Here is a 14,041-nt window from a genome sequence, read left to right as displayed (position 1 = left end):
CTCGAAATCATAATCCTTGTTTACATTTTAGGTTTACCTTTCTTACTTTGATATTTACTTACACATATTTTATTACAGACATTCCTTCTTCATGTGTTTTATTTTCAATCTATATTCAAATAAATTACTTAAATTGGGTTGAGACCTTTAGAAACTAGTGGACATATAATGGGTTCAGCATGTGTACAAACTGCAATTCAACTGTAGAACCAGTAGAACCCTGTTGAGGAATATCTCTTGTAGTCGTCTTGTCCTTTGCAGTAAATTACACAGTTCCCACCGTGATATGATTCTTCTGTTTTGATGAGAGGCGAGGTTTCACCCAGTTTGTTCCGGCTGTAACCGTCACTGACTGGGCTATTTCTCAATTCATAAAATGATGATTAGACCAAACATATTGAAATATGCCAGCTCTAATGCATTCTTATACAAACCCTCAAATATCCAGCATAAAATTTAACAAAACATAAATAACAAAACACAATTAACGTACAGTTTTCAGCTTTTATATGTGAACTGCTGCAGAGAAAGAAAGCAGAGATTAGTTTGACCAAATTACAGCTTTACTGTTGTTAGGCACAGTTTAATTTAACTACATTTACTGCAGTTTTACTATATTTTAAATGTTGATTAAACAGTTTCTGACAGCAGAGAGGACTGCAAACATTTTAATGTTTGTTTTACTTCAGACTGTCGCCCACTAGGAGGTTGCCTAAGTAAAGTGCAGAATATGCTCCCTGCTTAAAAAATAAATAAATAAGTATTGGCCCAGTTGCTGTTTATCTCATGAATCAGAAACCGGTCATCAGTAATGAGCGGACGCTTTGTGGCGCTGACTGTGAGGGAGTTCTAAGAGTGGAGCAAAGGCTAAACAGGATGACCGTCACATGATTTAAACGATTGTGATCATTAGTGCTAGGAGCGCCACTCTGCGCTACTTAGAAATCTGCCTGCAGTTTTACTGAGAAAGGCATATTCAGTGAATTCAGTCACTAAAACTAAAGGGTAGATAGAAAAACAAACATCAATCAGAGGTATGACTCACTCAAAAAGACAAGCAGGCAGGTAATCAAATAACATCTCAGTACAACAGCAGCAGCGTTTTGTAGAAAGCACAACATCGATAAACCTCAAGTTGCTAAAACAGAACATGTTCAAAAACAATAGATGGAAAAGCTGATTCGAGCACACGGGGACGTTAAATAGATGAGTGAGAAGCAACTGCTGGCTTGTTCTGACGACTCCTGTTTTCTGTTTGGCGTGCTGTTACCAGGCTGGACGCTTGGCATAAACAGCATAAATCCACAGTCGCACAGTGCTCGTGTCATCAGACCGTGGCGGAGGTGATATACTCGCGACAGTGACTTATTCCAGTGGTCTGGATAACAGATTTCAGCTCACAGTCGGTCTTTGGTGACTGATGCCACTGTATTATATTCTGCACAGAGGTCAGCAGATGCACTTCACTGATATTTGCATATTAACAGAGGGCACAGCAAGGTCGGTGGCACCTTGTTGTATTTATTATTCATGGGTATGCTAATTTAGTAGTCTGCACAGAAGGATTTTCATATAAAATGATTCATTGTGTGTGGATTGTCACTTATGTAACAGTCTAACAGCAGATGACTGAACAATTAACACAGCATCAGAACTTGCTTTAATTTAATTTCACCATCTTGTTGGTTAATATTAAAAAAAACATAAGAAGAGAATGTGACACATGGCTGGTTTGAGACACCTCTGTCGGATGAAAACAACAGATGACAATAAATTACGCATCATACTCTCAGCTGGTTCTGACCTCAGCAAAATTATCATCGTCGTCTCCTGCTGTATGCTCTGTCTCACTGTATAATGAATAATAGAGCACGACGCTGATTTCAAATGAAACAAACCTATGGGCCCAGTGGGATTCTGTGGTAAAGAGGGTTAGTGTGCGAATCTTGTGCTTGGCCTTGGTAATCAAAAGCTAATGCGGTTATATAGTGTTTGTGCGTACCTGTGTGTGTTTGTGTGCGCCAGACAGACTGGATGGCTGAATGATTTTTCTATTACTCTCTTTCTGAATGGCTTGCTCCTGCCTGTCCATCCTACAGCCTGCCTGCCTGCTTTGCTCTCTTTCTACATGAATTATTGACTGACTGACCATCTCGGCGATTCTTCTGACTGGCGTTGCCGTCTTTCTGTCTGCCATTTTGTCTGTAGCTGAACTAAACTTAAATGATTTGCTTTGGTGTTCAAACCAAAAAGGAAATTAATATCAGCTGTTTACATCTTCTGTGACTATCATCTCTGCAACGATCACTTCTTTCCTATTGCGACATCAATCTGTTGTCGCCGTGTTCAGTCTGTGATGAGTGGAGAATCCACACAATTAATTATTGTCAGATTAATGGTTATTTTCTGTTTTCATTTTGAGCATATTAGAAAAAGAATGAAACGGGTCGTGCTTTCATCAGAAAGGCACTCAGACACCACAGGAAGCAGCTTAGTGCTGCAATCAAATTTACCGTCGAGTTAAATGTCACTATAGCTAAAAATTGACTAATTCCTGACACATATGGTGAAGTGGAAGCTCAGCTGGAGCCACAAACACAGAGAACAATCAGCAGTTTCATGATGGGTTTGGATATTTTTTTTATTGAGTACTGATGTTGCTCTAACATGCCCTTTTACAGGCACAAGGGGGCATTTATATTCTGACAGTTGACGATGGTGGTATAAATCGGGTTTAGAGTTTCATTGGCATCCTTGTTATCACTCCCATGTTTTTATTCTTGGACTGTGTAGCGTAGCTTTGCATTCAGGTTGATGACAATACTGTGGAAATCTCCTATCACTGACATCATTCAGATGTTTGTGCACTGGTTTGTGTTTAATAGGAGCACCCATCATTATAACAGTGTGTGAAAATATAATAGGTCGCCTTTAACATTGAAGGTGCCAGTTATACAAAATTTGCCTTTATTACATTTTAAAACTACGCGCAATATGGGCTAAAACGAATTTAGACCTCAGTCACGCAGGCTTACAGATCAGTCATTGACCCTATGGCAACATCCAGTTGCTAGGGAAACGTACGTGTTCCGCAACCAGTTGGCAAGTGGTTGCTGGAGGTTGCTTGGAGTTGCCAGGTGTAATTGGTAGCCAAAGAGTGTGCTGCACCTAGTGCTGCATCATAGATTGAATGGCAGATGCCAGCTTGTCTGAAAATACTCGCCAACAACTTACTCAGCAGTAGTCAAACTTGCAAAATTGATATGCAAGCCAGAAACGTGGCAACGTTTGACTTTCAACTTAAAGTCAATGTGTTGAAACATATTGGTTGCACTGGTAAGAAGCAAGTTTTACTCACTAGTTTTACTCACTAGAGTCCCCCATGTGCTGCATCATTGTTGCCACCAACTCCAGCAGCAACTCGGCAACTGCAAGTGGTACACACTTTGCCTAGCAACTGGAGCTAACTAAGGGAAGGAGGGGTCGTTACTGACCAGACTCTCGACCTTGAGGCAATATTTATGTAAAATGTTTTGCTATGTCCAATACCCTTTTTTTTAATTTTTTTTTTTAAACAATTTTAAAGTAAGTAATTTGAATCTGGCCCATGGCTGGATGGCTTTCTCCTTTGGCACAATTCCACTGATCTTCTAAGATTTGTTGATTTTGATCAATTATGTGATTTTCTTTGTTTTTGTTTCCCCACAATATTGCTGACAAACTCTTTTATTGGCAAAGTTGATTGATTACTTTTTTCAACTCGCTGTTAATGGACATGACGTGCTCATATACTTGTGCTTTTGCTACCCAGGTGGGCGTCGCCGGTCTGAGCCAGACGAGGCGGAGCTGCTGAAGGTCAGCAAGCGACTGGTCGAGGACGCCGTCAACCGCGCCTTGCAACAGTACAAACAGGAAACACTTCAGAATGGGGGCGGTCCTAATGCTGCCGCAGTGAAGCCCCCTGGAAATACAGAGGAAACTGCTACAAAGACGAACACTACAGCCAACTCCATCACAGTGAACAGGAAGTGACCTCACCCGACCGAGGCGCAGAGACTGAAAAACCAGCAGTCCGGACACCATCAGCCAAGCTTGGTTAGACATGAGAAGAGTCAGTAAGACCTGGGCACAAAGCTTGAACCAGCCAACCAGTCAGCCCGCTTTGCTGACCAGCTAACCCAGCCAGCCAGCCACGCTAGCCACCCGCCCACCTGACCTAGCTCGACACAGTGCTAGTTAAATAGATGTAGCTTGAAATTAACGCCAGGTGACCGTCCTAACAGGCCAGCCTGTTTAGCCTGTTGACTTACCGCACCAACTCTGCTGTCCTACATCTAACAGCGAGAGTTTCGTCCCTCCTTCTGCACTGATCTGCAGGGGAGGGGTACATGTTGGCACTCAAACCCAGAACACAGATGTGAAGCACTCCTGTAGAGACACTCATCCGTATTTAAGGCTTCACTGTGACCCATCACTGCAAAACTGCCCTTTTAGAATAAGAAAAATTAAGTTTTGTTTATAGTTTAGTTTACCTTTTAAAATGAACTTGAAATGTCCTTTATTTCCCTCTGATAATGAAAAAAAAGCCTTTTGCTGAAACGGTTTCAGGTGAAGAGTCTTTCACCATCCTTTAAACGTCTTCTGCCTTCATAGACAGAAAATCATTTGTTCATCTTTGTGGCTGAAGAGGCCGTGTGACTGGCTGGATTCTTCAAACTTAAGTGTGAGACACGCGTCAGTATGCTGGACTTGAATCTGTGCAAGCTTCTGTTGCATTTGGCAGTCCACTTAAATAGATCTTATTTATATTTCTATCATTTTATTTTATCTTCTTCACGTGTGGTACAGAAACTGACATAACCTGCCCCCACCCCACAGCTTTGCTTTTAGTGTCATATATTACAGTTGCATTACCAGAGTGTGTACTACCGAGGCAGCACCGAGACAATCATGGAGTTGAGATAGATTCACTTTGGAAACTTAAGTGATGCTTTTGAGCAAAATCCTATAAATCAACCTCCACTAAAAATAAATAAAAACACTAACTTTGGTGGCTTGGGGATGCTACAAAATAAAATGATGTGCTTCAGCGTAACATTACACTATGAGTTGCCAAAAACGTCTCTCCGTTAATGCCAGAACCTTCATGATTAAATCCTTGACAAGCTGTTATTACTGTTAGACTTAAGTATTTATTTCAGAACTCGCCTTCCTCTCTAATACATCAGTGTGATTTTTCTTTTTTTTGTTTGATTCTCTATGAAATGCATTTTTAAAGAGCAGCACAGTTGGTCAATTGTTAAGTCTGTGACACAGGCTGGAGTCCGTTTGTTTGAGGCTCAGTGTTTTTGTTTTGGGGTGTATCAGTATGCTGATGCTGAGAAGCATCTGATTCTGTAGTACTGTACATGGAAGAGCTGTTAAAGGCAAGCAGTGATTGAGAGTCCCACAATAGCTCCTCACAGCTGAGAACCCCACAGCTCCTAATTTCGCTGTCTTCCATCTTTTTTTTTTAATGTAAGCTTAATGACATAGGCCCTTATAGCGTTGTGCTCATGAAATCCATCCACTGTTATTCAGAAATACGTACGCACCAGTGTTAAATTAGATATTACTGCAGGAAACAGCTAGAACAGTGATTATTTAATCTGTTTAGCTGCTTTGTCTTACAGCTGATTTACATGATTTAATGTAAAAACATAAAAAATGAAGACGCTGGATTTTAGTTTGTATTTCGAAGGTGTACAAAGCACAAGATTTTTGTAATTTATGTTTTTAAAAACTGGTTTCGGATTTTACAGAGCAGGTTTATACTGTTCAGATCAAAGTGGCCTTCAGTCACTAAAACAAACTCGTGCGATTCTTGTTTTCTTGAAGGATGTTTTTTACCCCGCGTGTGGGGTAGGTTCGGGGATTTGCCAAAGTCTCTTAAACATCAGCCTGAGGCTAAAGGGTTGGATTCTTGAGTTAAATGTTTTTAAAAAAAATTAAAAAGTCCACCATAAAACAGAATATGTGTTATTTCCATTGTAAGAAAAAAGCAAGTGACTTTGATTTTCAGCTGTTTGAGGTTTAATTTCCCTGCAGTGAGAACAGGTGTGAGCTGGAAAATGCACTCTCATCTCTGTGGAACCTACTTAAACGGTCAATAACACAGACGGATGGAAGGAGGAGGAGGAGGGGGGTAGCTGTCTTAAGGTGGACTTTGAATATTTTCTTTTCGCTTTTTTTTTTTTTTGTTGTCACCAGGTCCTTAATCTCCTTAAAATCCCCTTTAATACACAAGTTGTCCTGTTGGCCTGTTCATGTGTCTGTGAAAGCGTGGATGTGTTTGTCTGTGGGACGTTTGATCAGCGGTTCCCCTGAGAAATTCTTGTCTGTATCAATCATGCAAACTCAGACTTGCGTGTGTGTGTGCGTGTGTGAACAAGCGTACAAATATGTCTTCTCTGTTTGCCTTTCCATGTTTCCACGTGTATGTCCGACTGAGTGGGTGTGTTGTTTGTACTGTGTTGTATATCTTGTTCTGCCATATTTGAACAATAAAACAGGATATGAGATTCAGAACTAATATCCTCTTATCCCCGTCTCCTTATTTCAGTCTGGGTGCACGTGTGTGTGTGTGTGTGTGTGTGTGTGTGTGTGTGTGTGTGTGTGTTGCTACATTAAGATTACAGTAAGAAAATTATTTTAACAATGGCGAGCATTTTAAAGGGACTGTTTTACTTCGATACAATTGTATATGCTGGAGTCACAGTGGTGGGAGACCGCAGCACGTTCAAAATTACTGCAGTCTTTGAAGCCTTGTTGCCTCTGAAGATGAGTCAAAGATGGGTCTGGAACCACTCAGTCAGTTGCCACCTTCAAAGCAACTTTAGTGCAAACTTTAGGCAAATTGTTGCCATCTACAAACAAAATTTAAACAAAACTTCCCAAATTAACTATTTGCATTCAGAGCAAAGCCTGAACTTCATGGATCTAAAATAGAAATTCCTGCACAAATTGTGATTTAGTTTCTGCAGTATGGTCACTTAACTGCAAAATGACATAGGCGCTTGACAACCGGTTGCAAACCAGCTGAGTGGAGATGCGGATGAGTTGCACTCACTGTCCCACACTTACTGTGATTGATTGCAGCATGTTGCTAATCTACCTGAGAGTGATTGCAGTCAGCCTGAAGCAGTCTGCGATTATTTGGTGACAGGTTGCCTCCATCCAGGCCACCAGTGCATTTGCAATTGAAACTCTGGGTTTGGGCAACTGGCTGCTGAGTTCCAGTGCATCCCGCTGATGGTCACTGGGATTTTGATCTGAGGAGTTTAGAGGCTGGATGAACACCCTGGGCTCTAGTTTCATGTTCCTCGAGTTTTACTCAGCAGCCTTTTTCAAAGTAGCGGGTTACATGGTCATGCTGTTGTCAAACATGCTATTGCCCTACAGGGTCATATTTGATCTGCTTCACCATTTAGATTTATGGTACTTGCCTAAGTAACATTAATGCAAACACTAAAGGTTCCCCTGAAGAAAAATTTATTGCATTGCATGACTGAAACCGATAGATAATATGGTGTCCTTGCGGTAAAAGGTCCCAGTTTTTCCCAGAAACATTTTGGAGCAAAAATTTTGTCTGTTGAATCACCACAATTTGCTCTTGCAAAACCAAAATCCATTATCCAAAAAGCAACCAGTCACCATTATGCAAAACATTTGAATCAGGATTCTTAAGAATGTAAAATCCTTTTAAAGCAATGTTTCTATTTTTATCAGCTTTCCAAGCATCACTGCTAAATTGTGCACATCTCAGCTTTTGAAAATAACATTTACCATTATGCATTTACCATTCACAGGCCCTTCACACCCCAAGCACACCCACACACGATTTTTATTTTGCCTCAGCTGAAACCGAGGAAGGATTGAAATAGAGAGAAAAGGCTCTGTTTACAAATATAACCACCTCAAAGCTGATGCACATGAAGCACTAGGACAATGTGGGCATGAATCTCTACACTATCTCCCTTTATTGTATTGCTATGCATTCAATAACGGTAACTAAGGTCTTTCATGTAATGGCAGAGAGGACTCTGCGTCCCACATAAAATAGGCTTATAGGCTACAAATCTTTCACTTATAGTTGCTTATTGTAGTCGCAGCACTTCAAACATCCTTATTCAAGCTTATAATGGAAAACGTACTTCACGTCAACTCAAACAGGTAAATTCAACTGGTATTTGTTTAGAAACAACAGCAAAGTGATGGGAATCTTCAAACTGATGTTCTAATAGTACACTGAAGTACATATTTTGCTGTTATTTTAGTGACAAGCTGTTTTTAAGTTGCCCCCTGTTATTTTTTTCATTTATGTCTGAATGTACAGTTTTTCACCTGTTAGATGTCAACTTACACCTTGAAACTTTAGAGTGACTTTGGTGGCTTTCAAACATGAGTCTGTTCTACTTGAACCTGTCCAACTAAATCTCTGTGCAAAGGCTGATTTCTCTCTCCAGTTATATTTTTACGAAGCAGAATAAATCTAGCCAGTCTAATGGTGCCCATTGATTTATAAATGAACAAGATCAAATTCTTTGGCTACCAACTGTTTAACAAGAAACCCACCTGTCACTCGGAAATAGCCACATCCCACTCGTTCTTAATCTTGACTCACCTGATTCATTCAATCTCTCAAGTCCTCACATCAGAGTCTTCCTATTTCTTAAGAAAATAACTTTTAGGTATGTGTTCATCTACTGCGGATTGTTTTTGTTGATGATGTTTTTTAGGACTGCCACTTCATCTTTTGTCCTCCACTTGTCCAGTTTCCTCAAATTTTTTAGAGACAACCTGCACACCATGCTGAAATGTGCCAGCTTTTTGGGAATCACCAAAATTAGTGAAAAAGCAGAAAATGTCCAAAGAAAAACTTTGAAAGACCTTCTTATAGCCTGAAGAACTAATGCTCAAGACCACTTTAAAAGTTACACGAAACTCGGGCTCCTTGGAAACAAAATATAAAGAAATGAGAGATGGCTCAAGACTTTTGCACAGTACTGTATTAGACCTGAAGGATTTGACAACTGTATTTCTTTTCTCTAGCTTCATGGGAAAGCAAGGCCAAAGAAACCCCTGATGTAGCTTTAAAGGTGAGGCAATGAACCGTATGGATGTGGTTGTGTGTGCTCTCTTTGGATATTTGCTTAATTGCTTACTGATCAGTAGGAGGCAGATAGCCGGACACTGAGTTTTGGAGCCATCAAGAAACAAAACACGGTCAATACGTGACTTGGAAATGATTCAAAGCTCTGTTCCAGCACTCAATCAAAATAATATTCATAATGAAATTATAATAACCTTATTGCTTGTTTACATTAATGACCCTCCATCTCTAGGAAGGCAGGCAACCAGCACATACACATAAGTAAAGTACACACTGTTAAAGTCTTTTTTTTTCTGAGCTTTCCTTTTTTCTTTTTCTTTTTTTACATCATCTTTAAATAAATGGAAAATGTCCGTAAGAGTTCTGTAAAACGGGGTCACCAGGGTGTTATCGGCGGAAACCCTCCGAGCTCTTTTACTTCACAGCTTCCCTCATAATGTGCGAATTTGCTGAATCACACAGAGTAATGCAGCACAACCGATTCCATGATTCAGTCATCGGCCGACCTGTATGCGATATAGTACAGTGATGGCAGCACATACTGTGTGATTCACCAGCACTCACAAAGCCAAGTGTGACTGTGAGGCTGAGGGTGGATGGAGGGCATGTTTCTATCACCATCCAGTGTGACTCAAATAATCAGTGTAGCAATCTTAAAGTTACACTCTCGAAATCTTGTCTTCGGCTGTCACCCATTTACGGCCCTCTCAGAGTTTCACATCGGGGTAAATGTGAAAGCTTGTTCTTCTGCAGTCCCATCAAATAGGAGAGTAAAGGGCACTACTCTTCCTGACTTTCTGGGTTGTCAGTGCTAACGTTTCATAGTGTGACTTCACTGCTGCAAAATGTCAGCTCATCACAAGGTCAATGATAGCATCTACTGCAAAGTGTTAGAAGTAGGGCTTCGTACCTGCTGTGGCTCATCAGAAACAGAAATCATTCATAGAACTTGCTCCTGCATATTCATGAACCCTGTGACCACCTGGGCTGTTCCTTCAGTCCATTTAACCTTGAAGAGCATAGCAAGAGTTTCTTCTGGCTTTCTGCACAATGTGAGCTCCAGCATGCAGTTGTTACATCTTTTCTCAGTGTAAATAGAAAATAGGATTTAAAACCTTCCTTTTTAATCAAGCAAATAGTTAGGTCTGGATCATGTGACCCTCAGTCCTCCCTTAGTTATGCTGCAATAGGCCTAAGCTGCCGGGGGCTTCCAATCCGGTTGTTAAGTGATGACGTATGAACCCTGCATTTGGGTCCAAACTACTCTGCTTTTATTAAGGCTGTTATGTTTTTAAGATGTCTTAATGCTTTGTATCTTGTATTATTTAATCTGAACAAGCCCCCCAAAAAAGGGGGTGATCACTGTCGATCTTGCTCAGTTTGTATTACCACACTCATCAGCAGCATTTTTAAAGCTCAGTTTTAAAAAAAAAACCCCAAAAAAACCCCTTATGATGTAACGACAGCCCAGCCCATGCAGCAATATATTAATGACTAACCTTGATTGTGGATGGATTATCTCGGTTTGGTCCATTAACAGCGTCTTGCCATGCGAGTGCTAACTTTTATTGAGTGGAAAAAAGTTAGCGTTCATCCTCCAGCTTCACTGTGCTAATGTGTTTATATTATACTAACCATAGCTGTGTTGTTAGCCACCACGTAGCACATCATTATATACCAGTTAGCCCAACTTCAGTAACCCTACAAACATCGCTGCTGCTTAGTTTTCTGTCTTCATTTATGTCAGAAGTGATAGCAGAGCTGTACCTTTTAATTTTTCAGAAATCCCTCAATCAGAACATGGTATCTCATCTTTAGATGGAAACTAGCGAGCTAAATCCCTGCTAACCTCCGTTTAACTTCAGAAATTCTGTTTTCATGGATGCCTGCATGTTAAACGTAATTGTTACACCTGGTAGAGCCTCCACACTGATCATTTTATTGCAGATGAAAGAATTTAGACAGTTTTTAACTCTCAGTGATGCCACAGAGTTCATTTGACATTGGGACCTGAAGTGGCGTTTGGACGGCTAATGTGGTCAGACTTAACGACCAGATGATGCACTGAGTGTTTCTTCTTCACTCATCTTTTTTCAGTCACTATGGGTTTATACACATCCATGCATTTAATCATTAGCTCTTCTCTTCTAAAGTGTGTTTTAATCCTTTCTTTCTCTCATCACCCCCAACAGGCCATGGCAGATATCTACCCCTCCCTGAGGCTAGTTCTGGTTTCTTCCTGTTAAAAGGGAGTTTTTCCTTCCTGTTGTTGCCAAATGCTTGTTCAAATGAGGTTGTCTGATTGTTTAGGTTTTCTCTGTATTATTGCAGCGTCTTTATCTTAAAAAATATATAGAGCACCTTGAGGTGACTGCTGTTATTATTTGGCGCTATATAAATAAAATTGAATAGAATAGAACTGGAATTGGATTAAATTAAAACAACTCTAAGGTAGATCTATCATTTTAGCAAATCTTCTGCAGAGTTAAACATGAAGATCACTTTACTGGTCATTGAGGATTACTGAGCTTTTCTCTGGCGTCTGAGGGAGTGCCATGAATTACAAATCACAGCTTTGGCATGAGACTTATGAGAAAGTATGAGTCACAAACTTGAGATACAGAGTTTGAAATATTTGTGGCTTTCACCAGGCAGATGTGGTCTAATATGGTTGTGCTGTGAGCACTCTGGGAAGTGCAGGATCCAGCATTTAGTTTTTTGGGAGTTTTTTTTTTTGTTGGACACTTTGATAATTAAGCCATTTTCAGATCGGGTTTGGTTGGGGTTCACAGTCCCAACCTATAAATGTTATTATTTTGAGCTTTTAAAAAAAATAATTCAATAAAAGAAATGTGGCCAGTGTCCATTAACTGTAATGTGCTGTTTCTGTGTTGTGTATACATGTTGTGTGCACACTCTCTGAAGCCCACAGGGTTGTTCTCTGCTTGCTCTGAAAGACAAAATATCCTTCTTCTTTTTTTCTTTCTATTTCAGTCTCGGGTCATGGCACCATCTGCCTTCCTGAACACATTCAGACAGTGTGTTTTTAAAACAAAGTGCATGTGCACTTTCAAGCCATCTTTCCATCATCATCTTGTGGATCCTGTTTAATTCTCCCTTCACTTCTCCCTACTTCAATGAACAGCCTGGAAGTGCCAGATATACACACTCTGTGAAATACTGTAATAACAATGATAAAATCTGAACATAAAAAGCTGTGTCACTGAGGCTGTGGGCGGAAAGCGGGCAATTATCGCAGTATTAATTTTAAGAAAATGAGGTTCAGAGGGAGGAGGAGGAACAGAGAGGAATTATTTGTGGTGAAGAGCCTCAGCTGCAAGGTGACACAAACATGACTGGAATATGAACAAGCTAACCCTCCTGCACTTACCCACATATGGATCAACAGGATCTGTTAGAGACAGTGGCACTGTATCTGTCAAACACCAGGACAAGTACAAATTGCAGGCCTGTCTTCAAACAGAAGCATATTTGTGTGTGATATGTTTGAAATACAACGATTAGAGCCTGACGGATGGTGGAAGTTCTGGATTATGTACTTACCAAACCCACCAGCAGTTAGACACTAAGTGCAAAAGATCAGCTTTGGCTAAAGAAATACTGGCATGCATTTTCGTTACAGATATAGAACAAACCGATTTTCTTAAATTAATAAATAAATACCTCATGGTATCCTGTGCTACTCTCATTCTTTTGCTATTTAATCTTCAACACAATGCATAAAACTATAAAATGCTTTCTTAGTGATGATTATTATTTTCTATGAGCCATTATGGGGCACTTTAAGTCTTTTTTAAATAATTAAAATTAATAGGGTAAATAAGTCTGAATTGATTGCACATAAATGAAATATTTCAAACCTCTTTTGGTTTAATGCTGATGATTAGCGCTTACCTCAAGCACCTCAAATTATTAAAGATTTCCTAAAAGCAATCAAAAAAAGAGTTCAAAATACATGTTTAGTTATATATTCAACACATTGTTGGTGGTCCTTTTGAACGAATTACTGCTTCAGTACAGTGTGGTGTGGAGGCAATCAGCTCATGGCCCTGCTGTGTTATTGAAGCCAGAATTGCTTTGATAGCCTTCAGTTCGTCTGTATTTTCTTCCTTGTAACAATACTCTGTAGATTCTCTGTGGGATTCAGGTCATATGAGGTGGCTGGCCAGTCAAGTACAGTAATAACATGGTCAACAAATCATTTGGTAGTAATTTTGGCACTGTCCTCCTGGTAAAGGAAGTCAGCATCTCTATAAAGCTTTTCAGCAGATGGAAGCACGAAACACTCTAAAATCTCCTGGTAGACGGATGCATTGACTTTGGATTTAATAAAACATGCCACCCCAAATCATCACAGACTGCAGAAACTTTACACTGGATACAAAATATACTTTGATCTGAAAATAGGACTTTGAACCACTAAGCAACAGCTTGGTTCTCTTTCTCCTTAGCTCAGGTAAGACACCTCTGACACTGTCTGTGGTTCAGGAGTGGTTCGATATTGTGTGTGACAGGAATGTGACAGTTGTAGCCTCCAGAAACTACTCCTGGTGAAGCTTTCAAAGTTCTTGAATTTGCTTTTCTTGTCAATCCTCTCAAGGTTTTGGTCATTCCTGTTGTATTTTCATCTTTTTATACCACACTTTTTTTTTCCAGCCAATTTTCCATTGATCTGCTTCGATACAGCTCTCTGTGCACAGCCAGCCTTTTAGTAATGATTCTCTGTGGCTTACTCTCCATCTGGAGGGTGTTGATTGACAACTATCAAGCCAGCAGTCTTCCACATGATTGTGGCTGCATCTACTCAACTAGACTGAAAGATAAAATGTATCGCTACAAGGCAACAAAATGCAAATTCATTATATTGTG

General features: G+C 40.1%; 1 protein-coding gene across 2 annotated transcripts in view; it reads left to right on the top strand.

Annotated features, from left to right (window-relative positions):
* The window catches only part of akap7 (A kinase (PRKA) anchor protein 7), a 47,598-nt gene extending 41,027 nt beyond the window's left edge, over positions 1 to 6,571 (top strand). For both annotated transcript variants that reach the window (XM_085246345.1, XM_085246344.1), the window contains one exon: positions 3,812 to 6,571. In XM_085246345.1, coding sequence (XP_085102471.1) covers positions 3,812 to 4,032 — 221 coding nt within the window. In that variant the 3' untranslated portion in view covers positions 4,033 to 6,571. The remainder of the gene's footprint in view (positions 1 to 3,811) is intronic.
* The last annotated feature ends 7,470 nt before the right edge of the window (positions 6,572 to 14,041 follow it).

The sequence above is a fragment of the Mchenga conophoros genome, linkage group LG15 (genome assembly GCF_057382185.1).
Source record: "Mchenga conophoros isolate Kocher_MC1m ecotype Shallow Benthic linkage group LG15, M_conophoros_male_GT1.1, whole genome shotgun sequence".
Lineage (NCBI taxonomy): Eukaryota > Metazoa > Chordata > Actinopteri > Cichliformes > Cichlidae > Mchenga > Mchenga conophoros.
This window is presented reverse-complemented; position numbering and strand designations above follow the sequence as displayed.